The 23,534-nt window shown below is 33.2% G+C and overlaps 1 protein-coding gene and 4 non-coding genes across 5 annotated transcripts in view; all 5 read right to left on the bottom strand.

Annotated features, from left to right (window-relative positions):
- The window catches only part of LOC100179586 (E3 ubiquitin-protein ligase HUWE1-like), a 61,717-nt gene that overhangs the window by 6,292 nt on the left and 31,891 nt on the right, over positions 1-23,534 (bottom strand). Inside the window, exons 44-81 of the mRNA XM_026834079.1 lie at positions 22,953-23,179; positions 21,998-22,181; positions 21,435-21,624; positions 19,947-20,117; positions 19,535-19,572; positions 19,319-19,469; positions 18,711-18,838; positions 17,953-18,096; positions 17,386-17,618; positions 16,948-17,167; positions 16,396-16,533; positions 15,721-15,808; positions 15,073-15,153; positions 14,805-14,906; positions 14,261-14,385; positions 13,899-13,965; positions 13,301-13,402; positions 12,646-12,759; positions 11,870-12,185; positions 11,093-11,234; positions 10,632-10,773; positions 10,109-10,302; positions 9,972-10,056; positions 8,657-8,815; positions 8,071-8,157; positions 7,490-7,582; positions 7,088-7,220; positions 6,560-6,707; positions 5,993-6,193; positions 5,082-5,609; positions 4,543-4,750; positions 3,960-4,073; positions 3,471-3,765; positions 2,857-3,209; positions 2,211-2,352; positions 1,588-1,699; positions 918-1,044; positions 351-536 (exon numbers count right to left, since the gene is read on the bottom strand). Coding sequence (XP_026689880.1) covers positions 351-536; positions 918-1,044; positions 1,588-1,699; positions 2,211-2,352; positions 2,857-3,209; positions 3,471-3,765; positions 3,960-4,073; positions 4,543-4,750; positions 5,082-5,609; positions 5,993-6,193; positions 6,560-6,707; positions 7,088-7,220; positions 7,490-7,582; positions 8,071-8,157; positions 8,657-8,815; positions 9,972-10,056; positions 10,109-10,302; positions 10,632-10,773; positions 11,093-11,234; positions 11,870-12,185; positions 12,646-12,759; positions 13,301-13,402; positions 13,899-13,965; positions 14,261-14,385; positions 14,805-14,906; positions 15,073-15,153; positions 15,721-15,808; positions 16,396-16,533; positions 16,948-17,167; positions 17,386-17,618; positions 17,953-18,096; positions 18,711-18,838; positions 19,319-19,469; positions 19,535-19,572; positions 19,947-20,117; positions 21,435-21,624; positions 21,998-22,181; positions 22,953-23,179 — 6,268 coding nt within the window. The remainder of the gene's footprint in view (positions 1-350; positions 537-917; positions 1,045-1,587; positions 1,700-2,210; positions 2,353-2,856; positions 3,210-3,470; positions 3,766-3,959; positions 4,074-4,542; positions 4,751-5,081; positions 5,610-5,992; positions 6,194-6,559; positions 6,708-7,087; positions 7,221-7,489; positions 7,583-8,070; positions 8,158-8,656; positions 8,816-9,971; positions 10,057-10,108; positions 10,303-10,631; positions 10,774-11,092; positions 11,235-11,869; positions 12,186-12,645; positions 12,760-13,300; positions 13,403-13,898; positions 13,966-14,260; positions 14,386-14,804; positions 14,907-15,072; positions 15,154-15,720; positions 15,809-16,395; positions 16,534-16,947; positions 17,168-17,385; positions 17,619-17,952; positions 18,097-18,710; positions 18,839-19,318; positions 19,470-19,534; positions 19,573-19,946; positions 20,118-21,434; positions 21,625-21,997; positions 22,182-22,952; positions 23,180-23,534) is intronic.
- On the bottom strand, positions 8,893-9,002 carry mirlet7a-2 (microRNA let-7a-2). The gene has a single exon (NR_032328.1). It is a non-coding gene; the product is annotated as a microRNA let-7a-2 (primary transcript).
- On the bottom strand, positions 9,284-9,392 carry mirlet7b (microRNA let-7b). The gene has a single exon (NR_032329.1). It is a non-coding gene; the product is annotated as a microRNA let-7b (primary transcript).
- Positions 9,702-9,774, bottom strand: mirlet7f (microRNA let-7f). Its single transcript, NR_034616.1, has one exon. It is a non-coding gene; the product is annotated as a microRNA let-7f (primary transcript).
- On the bottom strand, positions 9,811-9,920 carry mirlet7a-1 (microRNA let-7a-1). The gene has a single exon (NR_032327.1). It is a non-coding gene; the product is annotated as a microRNA let-7a-1 (primary transcript).

The raw sequence follows: 23,534 nt of genomic DNA, 5'->3' as shown, positions 1-23,534 counted from the left end.
AAAATATCGTTTTTTATACTTTTTAATTAATTTGTGTAATGACAAAAAACACATATTTTTAAATTAAATTTTGTATAAAAATACTCTGCAAAAGTTTATATACAAAAAAAACAATATTTATCAATTTATTAACTTAAATAATGTAAAAGTGTTCAAATACATAAAATTATACATTGTATAAAACAAGTTTACAAATCAAATTTACCCACCCCAAATTTTCTTTTTTTTAATTTTCCAAAACTTATTTTAAAATATCAGATGGAACTAACTTTTTTTAAACCACTTTAAAAACCTAATTTCTCCAACAATATTTTTTTTTAATTTTTTTAAAATTTTCTGATCAAACTAACCCTTTTTTTCTTCCTCTTCTGTCTCAGATTTAGATGAGGATGCAGCTGCAGAGCTCGAGGATTGGGATGCTCGAGCAGTTTGGTTCCTGTATCGAGGAAGAGGAGGCGATATGATGTCCATGAGGGCATCAGCCTCTCGTTCGAGACGGGAGACGGTGTTCTGTACAGCAGATAACATGGACCCCCCTGCGGATGATGGAGGATAAGTATTAATATTTTAAAATTTCGTGACTTTTTTAGATTTATCATTGAAATTTTGGTATTTTACAAAGAAATTCTTTTTTTCTGAGAACTTAATTTTTAAAAAATAAATTTCTATTTTTCAGGAAATGATGTCAATTTCTACAAAATCTGTAATTTTTGCATGAAAGGTTTTTAGCTACTAGTACTAATACTAAAGGGAATTTTATACCTGAAACAGTTTGGAATATAAGGTAAAGCTTGGTTTGGTCGAAAAAATTAAAGTAATGGGATTTTTTTAAAACTTTTTTCTTAAAACAAAACAGAATACTTAGTTTAAAAAAAGTAAAAAAGTGATACATACTAAAAAAAAGCTTAAAACCACACCTGTTCTCCAGCGGCGAAATTGATTGTTTCCAAACCTTGACTGATTGCTATTTAAACCCAGAACCACCCCACCCTTTGATGCTTGTTGTAACTGAATTATCACCTTCAAGATTCTCAGGAAAAATGCCTGGTATTGAATATCTTGTTAATATTGTATAGCGCAGGGTATACATTATTGTTGCAAAAGGTAGGTGGTGTTTATTCACCTTTTGCTTACTGTTAAGGTAGTGTCTGTAATATTAATGCAAAAAATGGTACATTATGGGTTAGCATAATATGTAGGTTCGTTTATACAGTATTGTAGAGTGTAATTTTTTATGAAATATCGATTTTTTTTATACTTTTTAATTATTTTGTGGTGTCCATAAAAAAAATTAACACAAATTTTTTTGACTCTTTGAAAACAACAGCGAAGACCATGGTATTTAAAAAACAAGAAGAGAATCAACAGTAAAATAACAGTCGTTAAACACGATATTGATAAAAACTGTGGGAAAGAGTCTCAGTTAAAAGGCATGGCCGTTGCACCTTAATTTTAGAGCAACTGTTTAAATATGAGTGCTTAATTTTAGGTCACCACCTGTGAGCCTTGAACCTACAACCTTCAGATTTCAATTCTAGCACTCTGCAAATGAGCTAACAGATACATAAGGCAGTAGTTGATATATACCTGGTGTGAAGTCTTGCTAGTTAGAGCTTGCATAGAAGGGAGTTGTAGTTCTCTTCCCAACTTCTTAAACTTATCTTTGGCAGATAACACGACAGTGAGCGTGGAATCAAAACTGAAAATACAAAAAAAATATGAAAAGTGATGAAAAAATTTAAATTTAATAAAAACAAAATATAACATAATTTTAAACATTTTTTGGGGGAATACAGAAAACTCTGCCACTCATAAAAAAATAAAAAAAAACATTCAAAGAATTATAAAATGTATCCACAAGACATACACCGTTGTTAATTGTTTAAAACAAGATCAGGATATTATGTCTTAAAAGTGTCCCGTCTTTCTCCACCCTACTATATATATTTACTATTTTTTGTTGTATATAGTAGGATGGGGAAAGATGGGACACATTTTCACTCTATTTTCTCGTCCCTTATGGTAGTAAACAAAGAACATTTAAATAACTATAAAACCATACCCTAACGACTCTCATAGACTGTTGTTAATTGGTTAAAACACAATCAGGATATTTGGACTTCACAGGCTAAAGGTGTCCCATCTTCCCCCCACCCTACTATATACAACAAAAATATATCTACTATTTTTTTGAGAATATATTCCCATACCGATTTACAATAACTCCTTTTGTTGGAGCTGTAGTGACAGCGGGAATAGCACCACTTGCCAGTTGTTGTTGGTTATAAACAATTATCTCATCCAGGAGCTCCTTTATTTGGCTTGCAAGAAGACCGCCAAGTTTTTGGGCACCTGGAATACAATATTATGAAGAAATAATTGTAAGATACAAAAAGATTTGTGTGTGTCGGCAAAAATTAAGTAGGAAAAATTTTAAAATAAAGTTTTAAATGTTATTTAGTGTGAATGAGAGATACCGCTGTTGCTAGTTTGCCATCACTTTGTTTTAAATAACTTAATCTAAGTTTTGAAAAGGGAATAACAAGTTTTTTGGGGTCAAATTTAACGAATCTTCTATAAAATGTTAATAATTTGTGTTTGAAACAACTTTTCTAACTTATCAATTGGTGAAAATATCAGGTCCCTGGTGTGTCTCACCAAAGGACCTCAACCATTACAGAACATTTTTTTTATTATAAAGGTAAACAGTTTTGATTTAAGATGGATTACTTGATTAATTTTAAAATCCCATTAAAACCAAAAAGTGTATTTTTAAAATTAATAATAATAGAAAATCCTCATTGTAACTAAAGTCAACTCATTTTAGTTTTAGATTCCCTTGTTCCATCATCTTACCTTCCAGGGATAGACGAATGATCAACAAACGAAGAGCGGGAGCAGATTTTGAGAGGTGGAGGAGAAGAGTTGTGGCATCTTCCAGACCCTCTTCGGAGCAAGCATGCGTGGTGAGGACCCCTACAGTAAGAGAGAGCTCTTTTTCGAGCTGAAGAGCTGTGTCCTCCTTTGCTCCGGATGTTGCAGGGGTCTCGGAGATGGTGGAGATTGATCCTTGGGAGCGAGAGGAAGATGTTGTGCTCGTCTGAGGAGCAGCAGTGCTCCGACCAACTGTGCTGGTGTTACTTGTGCCGGCACGTGCACCCATGGTGGCAGTAGAGGTGCCCGATGTTTCACTCTGGTCAGTAACCACACTGCAATTTTGTAAAAAATGAATTTTTACTGAAAACACAACATTTTTTAAATTTTTTTATCCGGACAATGTATATTACGACTTTTATACATAATTTAAATTTTTTTAAATATTTTTTTTGGAGGAAACACAACATTTTTTAAAGATTTTTATCCAGACAGTGTATATTAGGACTTTTATACAAAATTTAAATTTTTTACAATAATTTTTTTTGTTTGCATCAAAAATGATATGCCTCTATAATATAGTTCATTAAACTTACACATTTTGGTCAGCGGAGGTGACCTGGACCTCCGCTGATGTTGTTGCTCCTGTATTGCTCACGGATGCATTGGGAGCAGTTCCGGATGCGGGAGTATCTTTCTTTGCCTTCTGACTCTGCTCCGAAGTGATGTAGCGCGAGATCTGAGCCAGGAGACGCAACATCTTATCTGTAAGTTGCTGACTCCTCTTCACTACTGGCTGAGAGAGCATCCGCATCAGGACTCCAAGCCAGGTGATGCTGAGATCAATGTTGCTCTTCTCGGAGGCGGAGTCACCGGCAACATGAGGATCATCTAAAAAAGTTTTAATTAAATTAAAAAATAAACTTACTAAATTTTTTTAATAATTTTTTTAAAAATATTTGTTTCAAACTTTAAATTTTTAAGTACAACATATAGACAAAACTGTATTTTTATTTTTAATTTTAAACAATAACTGTTAAAAGTGATAAAAACCAATATACATATTTAGTGCAATAGCAATGTACCTTCATTAAAATGCTGGTGTCTTGCAGCAACTTTCTTCTTATGTGCGCTGCTTGCATCAAGTCTGAGTAAAATGTCCCAGAAGTCGGTTTCTATCATAGAGCTTTTGTCTGGAACTATAAAATATAAGTTATTGACTTCTATGCTGTAAAGGTGAGGTTTTACATTTTGGAAAACCATTGGATTTAGACCACAAAGAACAAAACTAGACTTATGCAAAATTGATTTTTAGTTAAAACTGAAAATTTATGCCAAAAATACACATCATGTTTTGTAAGTGGCAAGGGAAAACCGAATAGCATTTCTTAAACTTTTTTGTTACATTTTTGTTACTTAAATATATAAAATCAGTAAAATGTACAATGTTTTTGTGCAGAAAACAATATAAAAAATTACAGTTTGTTAATGAAATTAAGAAATAAAGTAGGATGGGGAAGATGGGACATTATTTCTTATTATTTTTTCACATTCAGAAAATTATAAAACCGTATGTTCACGACTTCTATAGACCGTTGTTAATTGTTTAAAACACCGTCTTCCCCCACCCTACAAAGTATAAATAATATGCAAACTTCAGTAACTCACCTGTTTTTGGTTTGGATGGCTGTTGCGTGATGAAATAATTTGGAAAGATTTTTGAAAGCACAATGAGAGCATCAATGGCGTGTCTGCAAACCACAGGTGATGCCTGAGGATGGATGTGGACTCTTTTAGTGGAGGATTCTGATCCCTGATCCCTTCCATGCTTCTTCATTGATCCGGGTGAAGGAGAGATTGAAGATCCTCCTTCAACCTGAAGAAAAAATGATAAAATGATGAACTTGTTTACATTACATCCCTACTACCAACCAAGAAAATTAACATTTTTTTTAAAACCCAAAACCTGTTATAACTGTTAAAAACATTTAAATTTTTTTTAGATTTTTTGCAGCCTTTTACAATTTTTTATTGATAACATTTTTAATAATTTCCATTCCTACTTGTTTTTAACCGACAATTTTTAAAATCTATTAAAAATGATTTATTTTTATAGATTTTTTGCAGCATTTCAATAAATGTAGCATAAATAACTGACACAGCAGAGAAAAACGCGACAACCTACATCAGAAAAGCAAAAACCGCACCTGGAATATACTGGACCTCGATCCTAATGCAGCCTCCAGTTTAATAGACATCCAAGAAGTGTTTCTGAAGCTTGTGTCTGCAGAACTAGATATAGAGGATTTCTTAGGCATCTGTTTCTGCAGCTTGGTTGGCTGCGAAGGTGTGACATCCATTTCAGAATCAGTGGTTGGTTTAGGAGAATGCAGCTCACTTGCTCGGTGTAGTATGGACATCAGTGTGGCTACTAACCAGTCCCGAGAAGGCACGTGGTAGCAGAGATTGCGTAATACCCTGTGTAACCAGTTAGTGTTTAATTTCGTCTCATCCACAAAGAGAAGCAGTAAGAGACACGCGAGTGATTCGTGGTCAAGTATTTGACGGCAAACTAAAGGGGGGGTCGTTGTGGTTGATGTTTGGCCAGTTCTTGTGGTTGATTCGGTGTAGCCCGGCCGCCGTTGGAAGCCACCAAAGCCTTCTGTGATGTGACGAGACCGACTGCGTACACCACCTTGACGAAGTAAACCCACGCCGTGAGTGAGCAACCTTTCCTGTAGTAAGAATAAGGTTAAAAAATTAATTAAATTTGATAAGACAGGCATGATGTGGTGCTATGGAAACTTAACAAACAAAAATCAAATCCGACCACTAGTAGTATTAGAGAAATTGTGTTAGGACTTTATTTTGTTTGTTACATTTCGTAGCACCAGATCATTACTGTATTTTACTAAACAAGAATCGTTTAATTATATGAACACCAGATCCGGGTCATTTTTGCGGAATTTAGTACAAGTTGATAGGATAGGGGTGGGAGTTTATAAAATTATTTAAAAATTTTTTTCGAACTCTTCTTTTAAAAGATTTCTTTTCAACATTTTATTATTTTTTTAAAAAATTTTTTTTGACATTTTATTTTTTCATTTTTTCTTCTCACCTGCAAATATCTTCTCTGTCGTTCATCTACATCATCTCGTAAACTTTGCGCCTCCGCTGCCAGCTCCTCCGAGAGCACAGCGACGAGAGACTCATCCATGTCTGAGAGGACGGACTGCCGGAGCTCGGGAGGAAGAGTTTGGATGAAAGTCGTCGGATCAAGATTTTCTCCAGCTGCAGCTTGCTGGGCAGTGTTACGAGACTAAAAAAAGATTTTTATTTTTTTCTGTAAATATTTGTATTTGTTATGTAACAACTTCAAGACTTTTCTCTGTAAATTTCTGTATTTTTTATGTTAAAACTTTTTTCTATCAAGATTTGTATCTTTTTTAATATAATTTTAGGGTTAGCAAAGGTGGTTTTGCCTCTCTATCAAATAAAAAACAAATTTTGAAAAAAACATCATTTCATCAAAGAAGGTTTAAAAAACTAATATGCAGAAGTGATAATACAAATTGCTTTCGCTCTTTTTTCTTATATTAAAGTCTAAAAACAGCAACAGTGTTGAAAATATTAGTTAAATAAACTTTAACTGGAGGATGATTGGTGAAGATGCAACCTAACTCACTCTTTCTCTTCTTTCTTGCTCCAGGACTTCCTCCTGAATGTTGGGAGGAAGAGCAGCGAGAAACTCCGGACTCACTCCACTGTGTGAGGGTTGTCCAGTGGTGGAAGATGCTGCTACGGTCCGATGACTGGATCGAGAGAGCTGCTCTCTGGATGCGGAAAAAAATTGAAGAGATTTTGTTAAAAAACAGAAGAAAAAAAACATTTTTTTTATCAGAAAATAGTTTTTGTTTTTAAAAAAATATAGTAGGTCGGGGAAAGATGGGACACCTTTTCATTCTATTTTCTCCTCCCACTTGGTAGTAAACAAAAATGATTCAATGAAATATGAAACCGCATTCTCATGACCATAGACGGTTGTTAAATGTTTAAAACATGATCAGGACATTTGGATATTATGTGCTAAAGGTGTTCCATCTTGCCCCACCCTACTCTATATTATTTTTAGAAAGCTGTAATTGTTTATGTTTCAAAGTGTTTTATTACCATCAACTTATTCAACTAGCAACACCAAATTTAATCCAATTACCTTATAACCTCTTGTCTTATATCAGCTGGTAGTGCGGCAAGAAACGAAGGGTCTACACCTTCCATGACCTGGGATGGTGCCGTGGCACTTGAAGCCGTGGCTCCTTCTTCCGTAGTGGTCGTTACCACTTCAGCTACAGATATTTAAAAAATTTTTTTTAGGTTTTTAAAAAAATATGCTATTTTTTTATTTTAGTATTTTTTTTGGTATACACTTTCAAGATATATACAGTAACTTTAACAAATTTCCAATTTTTTAATATTTTCAATAAATTTTTTAGGAATTTCAGAAAATTTTTACTAAAATTACATAATTTCTGTTAAATATATATGCTAACTGCCATTGGTTTTCTGAGCATTCTGCGAAAAAAAAACAGAATATTTTCACAATTTCTTTACATACCTTCTGAGACAACCATCTCGTTAGCAGCAGATTGCGCAACAGCTTCATATGTTTCCATTGTAACGTCTGACTGTGGTGAAGCATTGTCCATGCCTGTTAGATTAAATCAAAGTATTTTACGATTTTTTAAACTTTTTTACAGAATTTTTGCTCTAAAATTAAATTAAATTCTTAATACTTTCTTAATCTATTTATATTTAAATATTTTTTTTTCTCCAAATAGCTGTTTTGACATTTATTTTTTACGTATAGTGGGGTGGGGGGAGATGGGACACCTTTACCACATAATATCCAAACATCCTGATCGTGTTTTAAACTATTAACAACGGGTTATAGGAGTCGTGAGGATATTTTTTAAAATTCTTTGAATGTTCTTTGTTTACTGATAAATGGGACGAGAAAATACGGTTAAAATGTGTCCCATCTTCCCCCACCCTACTGTACTGCTATTTTTNTGGTGTCTNTATACAGGTCGTATTTATTAGGTAAATGAAACTCTAGTACAGTACAATATGCTGGGCAGTAATTTATACTTAGTTTGATTTCTGGTAGTTTGTAGGCTTTTTCTACATTGAAATTACCTCTGTCAGACGCAGGAACGGCCAACTGCTCTGTAGCGCCATCTGCTGAAAAAGGGGCAGCTTCTGCGACCATTGAAACAGTTTCGCCTGAAAGTACATAACATGCTAAAATATTTAATACAGTTAAAAACATTTAAACAAGCTGAAAAAAAGAAAACAACACTTTAAAATTATAAAAGCAGTTTTTTGCTTTGTTTGTGTTTAGACATGACTTTTAACAGCAGTTTCTCCAACCCAGAGGTCTTTAATGGTTAGTCTAAATTGTTAGTCATATATAAAATAGAAAAAAAAAAATCACTCACAAAGTCACACATGTGGTAACTTATAAATGGGCACGAGGGGGGTAAAAAAACACTTAAGTTATAACAAGTGTCGTTACCCTGCTATGCGACAATAAATAAGTTACATTCTATCATTTGTTATATATAAAAATGAAGCAAATATATTCTTTTTTACTCTAAATAAATATATTTCAAGTTTTTACTTTCAAAGATATTCAATATGGAATATATTTTTTCAAGTCGAATATATGTTCGCTAAACATATTTTTCAGGTTTTTTTTTAAATAACCAAAATGAATTTTTACCTTGAGCATCAGATGCAGAACGAGCGGTTGCTGGAACATCTTCACTTGCTCCTATGGCTTGTTGGAGGCTAAAACTTAACCCTTCAAGCTGGCCACTAACTGCCAGTAGCGAGGAGCTAGCTTGCTGCAGTGCATTGATGGCTGGCGCTCTCTCAGTTGCTTAGGTAGGAAAGAAGGATTAGCAAAAAAGAAAAAAGGCATTTGAGAGAATTGAAAAAAAGGCTGGAAAGTGCTTGAAGAGAGAGCTGAAGACATTAGAGTCAGTAGGCTACACAGTTATCTCCAACGCAACGAGAATAATGTCGCAAAACTGCATAACCTACTACCTCATAATATCGACAACTATAGTTCTTAAAAAAACCAAAAAAATATAATCTGGAACTTATCTTCCTAAAAAAATTCTGCTTTAAAAATCCAAATAAAGTAGAAATATCCTTTTCTTGGTTGAAAGTAAACCATGCAAGTAAGCTAGTGGGCTATACAGTTATCTCCTGGTTCATATAATCAACTGATATAACCTACTACCTCAACTTGCATCAGTTCATAGTACTCTAATATAGAAATACAAGAACATCAACTCTATGTGGGTGAGGTCCTTGGAATTTGTCAGATTCGTCCCATATTACCCCATGTTGAAAGTGATAGACATGGTGCAGAGGTTAGAAGGTCATGGTGTATCTCCAATGCAGTATTATGTGCAACAACATAACCTACTACCTCAACAGCAGGTGTACCTCAGGATACTTAACAATAAAGGCATATTGGAAAAGTTGGTATTATTTACTTTTTTGGGAACATATTTGGAAAAGATTGCTTGATTTAAAAGTTTTTTGAGATTACCAATAAATTTTGGAAAAAACTTGAAAAAGCTCAATTATTTTTTAAAACGCAGTGAAATTTAGAAAATTAGTAAAAATTTGCCAAGTTAGTGAAATTACCACTAATTAGTCAAAAAACCACAATACTGTATGGTTTTTCTTTCATAAAAGAAAACTAACATAAGAATATTCCGCTGGAAATCCGAGGTTGAAAGTTCAAGGCGCTTACGAGATGGTGGAATGTGCAGTTACCTCCTCTGGCTCATTTAACGAGCAAAAACTACAGAATCCACTACCTCAGCAAGATGCCATGGAATTTGTGGGAGCTGATGATAGAAACACGAAGCCACAAAGGCAGAAGGTTACACAGTATCTCCTGTGCTCCACTCAGTATAAAAGGGAGGCTATAACTGCATAACCTACTACCTCATTGTGGTCACGGCCATGTTGTTTCGGTGGTCTTTCTCATGTTGGTTGGTTAAGCGGTTAAGACTTACTTGAAGATACAGAAGGAGAGTCAGGCCGTGTAGCAACTGGTGTGTTGGATGGGGTGGCTATGGATGGTGAACTACTGGTAGTAACCTGTGTTTGTTTTCAATTAGTTAAGGTTGAATATATTGATAGTGTGATTTACTTGTTCCGCAGGAGTGTTTTCAACAACCTCCTCTTTCTTTTGTTTCTTTGCTTTCTCTTTCTCTTCTCGCTCTTTCTTTTTCTGCTCCTCTTCTTTTTGCTTCTCCTCTTTCTCTTTCTTTCTCTTCTCTTTGCGCTCCGAGAGCTCCTCATCCCTCACATCGAGGACATGCTTCACTATCTCATCCTTGATGACTGCGGAAAAAAGAGAAGAAAGATTAGAAAAAATATCATATCTGTGACTACACAGTTACTTTGAATCTATATGAAAAAAATTATTAGAAAAGTGTTATCCAAATACAATGTAAAAACTAAAGTAAAAAAAAGAAAAAAACACATAAAGAACAATAAATAAATTAAATTGAAAGATCAATTAGAAAAGGTATTATCCAAATACAAAAGAAAAAAATAACACAAAAAATACAAAATTAGTAATAATTTCTTTTTAAATGGAAAATAAGAATTTTTCATACTAAAGAAGTCGTTAATTTGTTCATAAAATGTAATTCATGTGAAACATTCACCCGTGATGCAATCATAAAGACTTTGTGAGTCAAGCACACAACTTTCTTCCACCCAACGGGCAAGAGAAGAAGGCACGTTATCAGGGACGAGAGAAGCAGAATGGTTTGCCATAACCCCACTTTGCTGTTGAAACATACTATCCTGTGTTGTGAAGTAAAAAACAAAATTAGGAAGCAATTTTCTTGGGGGGGTATAGTAGGGTGGGGGTGGGAGACTTTTTACACAATATCCAAATATCCTGATCGTGTTTTAAACAATTAACAGCAGTTTGTGGCAGTAGTGCGGATAATTCTTTGAGTGCTTTTTGTTTGCTACCAAATTGGACACGAAAATAGAATTTAAAGGTTATCCATCTTCCCCCACCCTACTATGTATAAAATCAAAAAAATCATTAAAAAAATTGTTTTGAGGCCAAAAAAATGTTGCTACTTTGTGAAGGAATGAGTGAACGGAAAATTACCAGGAAAATAACGTCAATGATATCAGTGGGGGTGTAGTTTGCGTCATCTGTGTTGACAATAAGCTGGGCACGTCCACCACCTTCCGTGTACAATGAATTTGAGACTTGTAAGATATCTTGTGCAACTGTGGGTCCAAGAAGTCTAACAGTAGAAAGAAAATCATTTAGAAGAAAAATATTTTATAAAAAAAGCTAGAATTATTAGTATAGTTCAGCTTGAAAATAAATTCAATTATTATATTGTTGTATAGCGGGGTGGGGTAAGATGGGACACATTAAGCACATCATATTGAAATATCCTGATTGTGTTTTAAACAATTAATAACGGTATATGGGAGTCGTGAGGGCATGGTTTTGTAAATTTGTTCTTTGTTTACTACCAAATGGGACGAGAAAATATAGGTAAAAGGCGTCCCATCTTTTCCCACCTATAACTTAAAACAACATGACAAACTGAAGTTAGGTCAGTTTTATAAATTTTGGTAGAATGGGGGAGTACTACTCCAATACTAGTTTTAAAGATGTATTCCAAAGTATTTAAGTGTAATATTATAAGGTCGTAATGACAAATTGATGTATCGGGGTAATGGGCCAAATTAGACCTAAACCTCAGGTTCAATGGCTTGCTATGCTAAAGGACCATACTGACATACAATAAAATAACAGGTGTATACAAAATACTGGAATATTAGTGTATACAATGTACTAGAATTTTAGTGTACACAAAGTACTAGAATAATAGTGTATACAAAGTACTAGGACATTACTTCTTCTTACCTCTGCAGCACTAACGGTGCATTCCTTGGTTGTCTGCCACCAGTATAATGTAGATGTATGGTGTGGTTGGACTCCTGTTGGTTTATCAACTGTTGTTGTTGGGCAGTGGAGAGGTTGCCTGCACGCGACACCTGGTGTGTCCAGCCGTCTGCCACATTACGTGTACCACTCGCAACGCTGGCAAAGCTCTGAGAGAAGCCCTGTCTTGGTATGGAGATTGGACCACCGCTGTCAGTGATTTGGGCGTGGTTGGCGTGCCGGACTAACAGAGGATGGCAGAGAGCGATCATCCCAGGAGGAGGGGGAATGCTACGTGCTGGAAGAAGATGATAGGATTAAAAAAAAAATAATTTTTTGCAAAAAATGAAAGAATGGATCAGATTACGATTTTTTTAGCAATAAAAAGTGAAGAATGGATTTAGAATTGGAGATTTCAATTTTAAACTATTGTGTAAGTGTAAGGTCCTACAGTAAACTAGGAACTTGAATTTTAGCAGAGGGTTGGCCCGTCACCCATTTGCTATACAGATATGGTTGAAGAGTACACTTTGAAAAAAAAAGATTATGAAATCATTGCAAATGTAAGTTTGAATTACTGGTTCCTGTATGCACTAACATTCAAAAACTTACAAAAAAAATTACAAAATTTTGCCAATTTATTTTTAAAAAAAGAAGAAATTTTAAAAAAAAATTGAAAATTTTGCTAATTTATTTTTAAAAAAAAATGCAAAATTTGGCAATTTATATTTAAAAACATGAGAATTTTTTTAAGTTACTAGTATTGTTGTTGTCTCTGTTATCATCATGTACTACAAGGGGTAGTGTTAATCTTCTACCTGGGCCATCATGCATGGGTATAAGTTGGTTTGGTAACCGACCACCAGGCATGCCTAGAAAGGAAAATATTTCTGTATGATTATGGATGTATTATACCCAAATTTAAGTTTTGGGACGACTTTTTTGATTAAACATATGAAGTTTTTTAATGCAATTTACTTTTGTAGAGGGGAGAAAATTTTAAACATTCTTCACAATTTCTTTAAACATATGCCGGTTTTAATGTAATTTACTTTTGGAAGGAGAGACAATTTTAAACATAGAAAATGTCCACAATTTTTTAAACAGAAGTAATTGATTTTGATAAATTCCAAAATCCATATGTTTCCTCACCCATACCATGTATATAGTGGGGTGGGGAAAGACGGGACACCTTTGGAATAGAATATCCAAATATCCGAATTGTGTTTTAAACAGTTTACAACGGTCTATGTGAGTTGTGAGGATACGGTTTTATAATTCTGTGAATCTTCCTGTTTACTTCCAAATGGGACTATAAAAGACAATGAAAAGCCGCCCCATCTTCCCCACCCTACTTTAAATTGTCAAAAAATTATTGGACTGGTTTAGAGAAAAATACAATAAAACACGTACTTCCAAATATATCTTCCATTTGAATGAAAAGATCCATATCTTGGTGATCACCATGCATGAAGTCGTACACGAATGTTTCATAATCAACATCTTCCCCAAATTCTGTTGATTAAAAACACCCTGTAAGTTATCCCGCTATCTTAAAGGGAATTTCCAAATATTGTAAAAAAAAGATTTTATTTTTGTTATTCCACTGTTTTAGACTAGCAGATTTTAAACTACTGTAAAAAAAAGTTTTTTTCATTTAGGTATTTTAGTCAATGCTAAATGGGGGAATTTTTTATTGTAAAAAAAGGAAAAAATGCATTATTTTAAATAAGCGGTTTACAATTTTGAAGTTTTACGGTTTCACCCCAAAATATCAATCACCGAAAAACTACATAAAGAAAAATATTTGTTAACTGCTGTGGCATAGTAACTGAAGGATACTAGGTTCAATGCTCGATACTGGTAGACATACAAGCCAAAGGCAAAACATCTAACGAACATTTGGGTTATAACACCACGACTGTAATAGGCCAACTTCAGCCTAAATATCTTTCTCCATGGAGTGACTTGCTGTGGGATCTTACCCACTTAGAACAATAGAGATACAAACCTTCAATAACCTCGTCTTCATCCATTTCCTGGTTATCCATTTCTGAACCATCATCCTCTATTTCATCCTAGGAAAAAAAATTAAAAAAAAAATTGAACTAAAAAAATGATGCAAATTTGCCGTTTACGCTACACTTACAAAAGCATCCACAAAAACTACTCTTAGAAAACAGAAATTGGTCGCAAACTTTTTATAAATATAATAAAGGCATTGACAAACTTTTATAAGTTTTTCATATTTAAGTTAAAAATTCACATAAAATGTATAAATGCCAAAAAAAATATAAATTCTACAAAGACAAATGCAAAATATCGCAAAGGGTACAGTCCAGAGCGTTTTAAATTTTTAAATTAAAACATTACGTCTTGATCATCGTCGTCGTCGTCATCGTCTTCATCTTGCTCGCTGTCGGTTGATTCATCCCCATTGATGGTGTCATCCGCAATGTCATCCTCCACTCTCTCATCCTCGTCCACAGCTACAGTGTCTAGAAGATTAAACATCCAGATCAAATCTCAGTTTATCCCGCAAACTTTTTCTTTTTTCTATGGGTGAGGTTTTACAGCGTGACATCGGCGGTTGGTTTTGGATAGATTTGTCATTACTACAAATCGTAGGCAACAAGAATAGCTTTTAAATTTCTATTATAGCTGTCCGTGTATTTTGTGGGGATTATTGTGTCAAATCTTAATATTTTACACATGAACATTAAAAACAGTCAAAAAGTAAGTACATGGTATTACATACAGTTTATTTTTTAATAAATTTACCCGTTAAACGGTATTATTTTTATCATCTCTCATATTTATTTGTTCTTTAGAGTAGGATTTTAATAATTTTTAAAATTTTTATTTAAAATATTTTTTTATTCATCAAAATTTTTTTATAAAATGTTTAAAATTTTACCCCCATCATTTTCGTCATGATCTTGTTCGATCCTGGATGCTGCGATCTCCTCTTCATCCTCTCTCATAAAGACATCCTGTCTGTGGCCAGGCTGCATTTCCGCTGCAAGAGCAAAAAAAAGTAAAAAAGATAAAAAAAATTAATAGTAAAAAAAATAAAAAAAATAACTGAGATTTTTAAACAAAACTTATAAGCAAAAAAATTAGAAATGTTAAAAAAATGTTGCTTTTTTTTCAAATTGTCAAAGAAAGATAACAATTTGACTTACAAGCATCAAGATACTGAAGATCTGACTCTTGGCTGACATTATCTGGGTTTAAAACGTCCATGTATTCATCTGACATGTTATCTAGGATGAAGTGGTATTGTTACATGTACAAAAAGGATAATATACAGTGAGTTGGAGGAAAATTGGACACCTTTTCATCCTATTTTTTCGTCCCATTTGGTAGTAAACAAAAAACATTTAATGAATTATAAAACCATATTCTCACGACTCCCATAGACCGTTATTAATGGTTTAAACACAATCAGGATATTTTAATATTATGTTGTGCTCAAGGTGTCCCGTCTTACCCCACCCTACTACAATACTGAAACACCCAATTTTTGTTGTACCAAAATTTGTCTGCCATCCAGCAAGACAATATCAGAGTAAATTAAAAAATAGTTTTTCACTAGATGGTGTATTTCTAATATTGCGCCAAGAATCAACTTTGGCTAAGCAGTTTCCTGGGCATCAGACACTTTACTAAAATCGAATTTAATTTTTTTTAAATATGGCTAAAAATAACTGAACCAAGGCCTTAGCTGTAACAATATAAGTAAAAAATACAAAAAAAAAACTAAAAATTTAAAAAAAATAAGAATTTTTCCTAAAAAAATTAAAAGTTACAGTAAAAAAAACTTAGCCTACCATCATCTGCAGCTAGAAGAGTGGCAACCGTTGAAAGGTGACATTCGCCATCATTGTTGCCACTATTTAACCATTCCTGAAGAGAATTCTGGAGAAAAAAAATGATTTTTGTAACTATTATTTCAAAAAAATGATGGATGGGAAAAAATACTATAACCAACTTTTACCTAGCTATAATTGCTTGAAAACAACTTTATTGTGTATGTATTCCATTGTTGCGGCTAAAAACAGAACCTGTGCGTCATTGGAACAGACAATGGTCAAGTTTACAGCCTGCTTTTGTTTTTCACTTTTTTTTCAAAACACGTTGGTGACATTTTTATTGGTAATTATAGTTTAATATCAATTGTTGTTAAAATACAAAGACAAACGATTTATTCTAGGTTAAAAATCTAACTCTGGGGAAAAAGTCTCATGGCATGCCTTGTTTTAGAAGCTAACCCAAATAAAACACATTTTCACAGAATACCAAAAAATGTTACAACTTATGACAGCAGCCAGTGGCGCACCCAGGGTGGTTTAGGGTGTCGGGCCCCCCATTTAAACCCAAAAAAAATTAATTAAAAAAAAAATTTAACATTTTTTGATTTAAACCCTCTCGTTATTTTTTTCTGGCTGCGCCACTGGCAACAGTCATAAACAAGAAACAGAAATCGGACTTGCTCTGATACTCACTGAAGTAATTTCTGCACTTGCTTGTCTATCCTGCACTTGCTCACTTCTGGCTTGTGAGGTTTCTTCTTCTGTTGTTGTCTTCTTGTTTTCACTTTGTTGTGCTTTGTTGCTGTAGAGACTTGTGTAGCGGGTGAGAATCTGTTGAAATATTTTTAATTGAATGATTTATAAAAAAACTGGGCTATGTTACCAGTCGCTTTCATAGAATTTAGTATATAGATTGAACATTGAGTTTTTGCATTAGACAATACTAAGCAAATAGAACATACTACCTCCCGAGACTTGTGTGTGTGTAGTGTAACGGGTAAGATTCTGTTGTTTTTTGTTGAAAAATTTATAATAAAAAAGGTGCTATTTTAATAGTCATTTATTTGGAATTCAGAAAAAAGATTATACACTGAGTTTTACATTAAACAATACTAAGCAAATAGGAAAAATTCTGATCACATTTAAGTAAAATGAAATTCATGAAAAATTTGTTTCATCTATTTAGATTTAGTTTAGCTACTTAAGTTTTTACATTAGACGATACTAAGAAAATAGAACAAATACCTCTAAAGGACGTAATGCTGCGTTCACGGTGTCTGCCATTTCAGATGAGCCTAGATCAATATAATGCGTAATTTTCGCCAAATCTGTGGTGAGGCCGCGCCGTACCATGAGCCGCGGCACCACACTTTGAGACTGGTCAACGTTAGGCTCAGGAAGTTGGTTTCTTGCCAGGGTACGACGAGGCTGTTGTGGGTTTGTACGCGTGCATTCGATGATCGTGCTGCGGATATGAGCAGTTGTGATGTCATAATGAAATATTTTATAATTTTAATAAAAAAAATAAAAATTTAATGTCTAAAAAAATTGTTACAAAATTTTTTTTTTGAATTTAAAAAGGATTTTAAATAAAAGTAGTAATAAAATCACAATAGCATATACTAGCAGCAACAGACGACTACAACTTTCATGTTTATTAGCAAACATATTTTACCAACTCACGTTACTATTTCAAGCAAAGCTCTGAGCCTCTTGTGCTTCTGGGGCGACTCTGGTGTGTGCACGGTGCGCGATATCGCCGATTTAAGTTCGGACACAAGTGCCACATGTGGGTCGTGACCCGGTAGGGTGGAGGTGCCTGATGGGTGTTGGAGTTGGCAAGCTGCCAAGCAAGCGAGAAGCACACGGGACAGGGCAGGACAATCTTTATCCCAATTTGAAGGCTTTGATTCTCCCTGAAAATGAAAAAAAAATAGGAAAAATACTTTTAAATATGAAAAAAATACTTGTAAATAAGGAAAAACACTTTACAAGTACGAAAATACTTTTAAAATTAGAAAAAAAAACTTTTAAATTAGGAAAAAACACCTTTAAATTGGGAAAAAAACACTTATGAATTAGAAAAAAAATATTTTTAAATTAGAAAAAATACTTTTAGATTAGGAAAACATATTTTAAATTTGGAAAAATATATTTAAAAATAGAAAAACAGATACCGGCAAGTTACATTGTAATTATTTAAAACATAACCAAAAATCTTTTCTAATTTATTTTTATTTTTGTGCTAACCTGGCTTCCTGTGGCTTCAGCTGCTGTGTTGGTTGGTGGCACGGCTTGTGAAGTCGTGGCTCCTATTGGTGGCGTCGGTGCCACGGCTTCTTCAGTACGTGGGGTCAGAAGGTTGTCAAGAATGAAAGACAGACAAGAACAATCCTGCGAAGTTGGAGGTTTAAATATACATTATATAATATTTTATGTGTTGTATTATATATAGTAGGGTGGGGGAATATGGGACATCTTTTCAGTGGACTTTCTTGTCTCATTTGGTAGTAAACCAGGAACATTCAAAGAAATATAAAAACATATCCTCACAACCAGTATAGACCATTGTTTAAAACAAGATCAGGGTATTTAAATATGATGTGCCAAAGGTGTCCCGTCTCCCCCACCCTACTATACAGTTAGTTGAATCAAGCATAATACATCAGTCAAATTTATGATGGTTTTTTAAACAATTTACTCTAATATTGTTACCAAAAAATCAAACGAGTTCCTTATACCAAAAAAAGAAGAAAAAAAACTCAAAAGTTCTCTATACCAAAAAAAAAACACATACAATTTCAGACAGTTTACTTTAATATTGTTACCAAAGAAATCAAAAAATTCCTTATGCCAAAAAAGAAACAAAATCAAAAGGGTTCTTCATACCAAAAAAAAAACATAAAATTAAAAAAAAATCTTGTAAACGCATATATTCAAATAATAGAGAAATCAATTTAAAAAAATATTTAAAAAATAGTTCAACGTAAAAAAATAGCCAATGTTACCTGAGTGACAATAGGCGTCATATTTGCTTTGTATTGATGGTTGGCAAGCAGGTAGGCACATGATGGGTACGACTTCACTAACTCAGCAAGCAGTCTTAATATGGCTGACTTAGTAACCAGGGGTTTGCCTGTTTGGGTAAAAAAGGAATTTTAAATTTTGTGTGGATTTGGTGCTTTGAAAGAATGTAAACCGGTAATTTTAAGTGAGATTGGGTTTAGGTTATTTGGAAAATTAGGACCGTAAATAAAATTAGTGAAAATTGCTTTTGTTAAGGTATAGTGTGATAAAATTACTGTTAATGTGAATAGTATAGTAGGGTGGGGGAGAATGGGACACCTTATGCACATAATATCTAAACATCGTGATCATGCTTTAAACTAAACAACGGTTTATGAAAGTCGTGAGAATACGGTATTAAAATTCTTCGAGTGTTCTTTGTTTACTACCAAATGGGATGAGAAAATGAATGAAAAGGCGTCCCATCTTCCCCCACCCTAATATATTACTTGTGCTACTATTATTATGTAGGGAAACAATTAGTGTCGTTTTCCCGCCACACAATATTGCATTCATTCAATATGCGAGAATAAACACAGTTTAAAGTCACCTTCCATGCTGGCTTTTGGGTCATGGTCAGATTTTTTGGCACCCTCCTCACTTTTTACTTGTGTCTTCTCCCCAAAAGAATGCTCCGATTGCAAAATCTGATGCAGATTCAGTTCTTCATTATCTTTAGATGTGGAAGTACTCGCATCCAACTAATAAAGAATAAACAAGGTTTAATAATATACTGATCAATGCATATGAATCAATTATTAAATACCTTCACTGAAGTACTGGAGTTTCTTTGATCTGCACCTGCTAGAAACACAAACTTTAAAAATTCTAATTTTCTATTCTTATATTTTTTTTAAATTTTTATTTTTTTAAATTATATTATTTTATTCTCAAACTTTTTAAAAGTGTTACTTTTTAAAATTATACACAATACGTTAAGGCATACTAAATGTATAGTTTTTTTCTAACGTTATAGCCTATAAAAGTTTACCATTTTTACAAAATTATATACAAATTTTCAATTATATAGATTATACACACTAGAAATTAAAACAGCTTAATTTTTTTATTTTTTTAGTAAAAACTGTATTAAAATTATTGAATGAAAAAGCACTTTACCAAAATTGTGCAATTAAATTTTTAAAGTAATTAAAGTTATTAACTTAATGTCTTTCTACCTTCAGAACCAAAATCATCAGTAGCAACAAGAGCATCTAGAAGTAATTTCAATGTTTCCACCACAACAGGTGGTAAATGTAAGGATGGTTGAGCTTGTTGGGTTCTCTTTGATTGGCTGATGATTTGAACACCTGTAGAACTCACTAAGTTGTCTTCTTCTGTTTCCACGTCTGTTTTAAATTAATGTTGTGTTTTTTATTATAAGGTACAAAGAGAAAGTTTCACTGTTTTGATTAAATTTGGGCATGTCTTTTTTTATTTTAATGAAATTGGTGGATATATATTTTAAATCCGGACTTATTTTTTAATTATGAAGTGTATAGGCAAAAGTTTCGCTGTTTAAAGTTTTAATTAAATTTGGGAAGATATATACATTTTAATTTTTATAAAATTGGTACAATATTTTTTTAATTTATAATAAAATTTCGTCATTTTTTTAAGGCAAAAACATTTTTAATTTGGAAGAGGATCTGGGATAATATTGCAAAAGTAACACTCTTAAGGTGGCTGTACACAGTATCCGGCATGCGAATTCGGTTGCGAAGTCGTATGCAAACCCATTACCGAATTCCACATGCGGTAGCGAAAACCGGACAAAACAGATAAAACGGACGAATTCCGGATACTTTGTACAGTCACCTTAAGGCAAAAATATTTAAGGTAAACCCATATTTTTTAAGTGACACGTAACATTATATTAGATCATATAGATATTTTTTTAAAAGTTTTGTGAGAATTTTATAAATATTTGTGAACTTTACTTTTTTTTCAGACCAAGACCTAAAAATAACAATCTAAATTAAGTTTCATGTGTAAAGATTAGATCAAATGCCGTGTGTGTGGATTATGATAAACTAAAGGTAAAGCAGAAAAATCGATGAATTATTCAATGACATTTAAAATATTAAATTAATAATTTAGAAATAGAGGCATGTGAACTTTAGTTCATATGGTATAGTTAGACCACTGGCTTATGGTGTGCGTAACACTTAAAATACATAAAGATTTTTTTAGTTTGAACAAAAAATAAAAAAAAAATAATTTGTGAACTACACTATTTTTTAAATCAGTAAGATATAAGATTTATGTATGAAAAAAATAGCTAAAGTCTTGAAAATGTTAAGAACCTCTGGGTTCTATAGTGAGGCAAGGGAATTGATAGTTAGATGGTCATAGTAGCTGAACATGACATTTTAACTTTTAAACAGGGGTGACCAATGACCACATGTTTTATCACCGCAATTTAAGCAGTATAGGACGTTTACTGTGTGTTGATTGTACATACAAACAAGCAGTGCCAAAGTATAATGCATTCACCATATTTATCTATGCTTGACTAGTTATAGTCTATATTATAAATGTCCGCCAAAATTTTTCTAAAAAATTAATAAAAAACATCATTGAAAATTTAATAAAAAAACGTTACAAACAAAAAAATCAAGGCCAATAAAATTTTTTTTGTATGACTTTTCTAGAGATAACCTTACTTCTGCTGGTAAGAGAAGGAAGAACAATCTTCATATTCTTCTTGCATGCCTCCGAGAACAGGTCCGGATGTTGGCAGGCAGCCGGAGCAAGAGCTCTGAGCACATAGTGAAGCTCCCTGGCACCAACGCTGCCGGATGTCACGCCACAACTTGCGTTTCCTGCCCCACTTACAGTGATATCATGGATTGCCTGCGGATCAATACAACATGAGAACTGATGTTTTAAAAAAAGTAAAAAAAAAAAAATTAAAAAAAAATTGAAATTTGATCAAAATTTTTAAAAGTTAGTGAATTTAAAAAAATAGAAAATTTAGAAACATCGGAAATTGGAAAAAAGGTATTTTTCTACTAATTTTTAGTTAATACTGTATTTCGTGCTTGTATTGTGAATTAAGGCCAGTTAAGTATAAATTTTAAAAAAAAATTACCGTTTAGACATGAAGTTATCCTCACATTTTACCACTATTTCAATAAAACATTACAACGTAGAACAGTAAAAAATAAGAGCCTTGTGTTTCGAGACCTGTAAAAATGTACCAAGTCACCAAAAATGTAACACCCACCTTATCCATTGAGTATTTTAATGTAGCATCCTCTTCTAGTATATGTCGTAACAGCAGTGTAGCAAGGGAGGCAAATCCCACAAAACCGTGTTTAAACTTAAGTCTCAGAAGCGCTGCAGGGCCACCAAGTTCAGCGAACATTAGAGCACGTAGGTGACCGCCCTCTATACCATTACGAGTTAATCTGTATGAAGTGGAGAAATAAGTGTCGTAGCATTGTGGCAATTTTTTGTTTTTGTTTTTTTTAAGTATAGTAGGGTGGAGGAAGACGGGACACCTTTTAGCACATAACATATAAATATCCTGATCGTGTTTTAAACAATTAACAACGGTTTATAAGAGTCGTGAGGATATGGTTTTCTAATTCTTTAAATGTTCTTTGTTTACTAAATGGGACGAGAAAATAGAACAAAAAGGTGTCCCATCTTTTCCCACCCTACTGTATAATGCATTCGCTACATTAAACAAAAATTGATGACATATGATGTTTCAACGTTCATGGTATTTCAGTTTATGTCTATTTTTATTTTTTATACCATTTATATAACTGTGTTATGAAGAATGGTCATACTAATGTCTATGTTATAGCTTGCTGGAGCAGTCCTTAAAACACAGCAAGTGTTATGTTTCATACACCTCGTACCTGCTTACGAGTTACCATGTATGTAACTTTGTGCTATTGTTGTCAAGTGTCTTACCCAAGGACAAATACGCCCACAACGGTGGCAGCAATGACCACATTTTTCGGATAAAATTTAAATAAATTTTAACAAATCAAGTAATTTTGAATAAAATCATAAAATCAAGTTATTTTGAATAAAAATACCCTAAACTTTTTAAAATCAAGTAATTTTGATTAAAAACACTCTAAACTTTTTAAAATCAAGTAATTTTGAATAAAAACACTCTAAACTTACCTTAAAAGTAGTTTTGAATAAAAACCTTCTAAACTTACCTTAAAAGTAATCTCATAGACGAATGTAATGTATCGGCATCTACAGGCAGACATACAAAGGCAGTACATGAGTGAACCAGCTTGTCTGCATCCACTGGACTCAACCGGATAAAACCGGAAAAACTTTCCTCAGAGCTGGTTGGAACCGGTTCTGCAGCTTTTCCATTGTTGTCTGTTTCCATGGTTTCTTCTGAAAAATGTTTAGCTATAATTTGAGAACTTTGTTTGTTTTTTTAAATTAAGTTATAATTTTAAAATTTATTTATAATTTTGAAAATGTGTTTTTTTACACACGAGCAATATTAGAATTTGGCAACGTTTTTTACATTTGGTTTATTTTAGATTTTTAGGTTTTTTTATTAATACAACAAAATAGAAAAGATTTAATGTGCGGGCTAAAAAAATCATATAAATGGAAAATAGCATGCCTTGCCTGTAAGAAAAATTAAAATGAGATACCAGGTGTCTAAATGCACTCTGACAACCAATGGGTTAGTACATCAACATACACTAGGAAAAAAACTAGTGCTTAACAACCAACATGGAGCAGGGTGGGGGAAGATGGGACACCTTTTCATTCGA

The sequence above is a fragment of the Ciona intestinalis genome, chromosome 4 (assembly GCF_000224145.3).
Source record: "Ciona intestinalis chromosome 4, KH, whole genome shotgun sequence".
NCBI lineage: Eukaryota > Metazoa > Chordata > Ascidiacea > Phlebobranchia > Cionidae > Ciona > Ciona intestinalis.
Note: the sequence above shows the minus strand (reverse complement) of the source record. Positions and strands in the feature narration are given on the sequence as shown.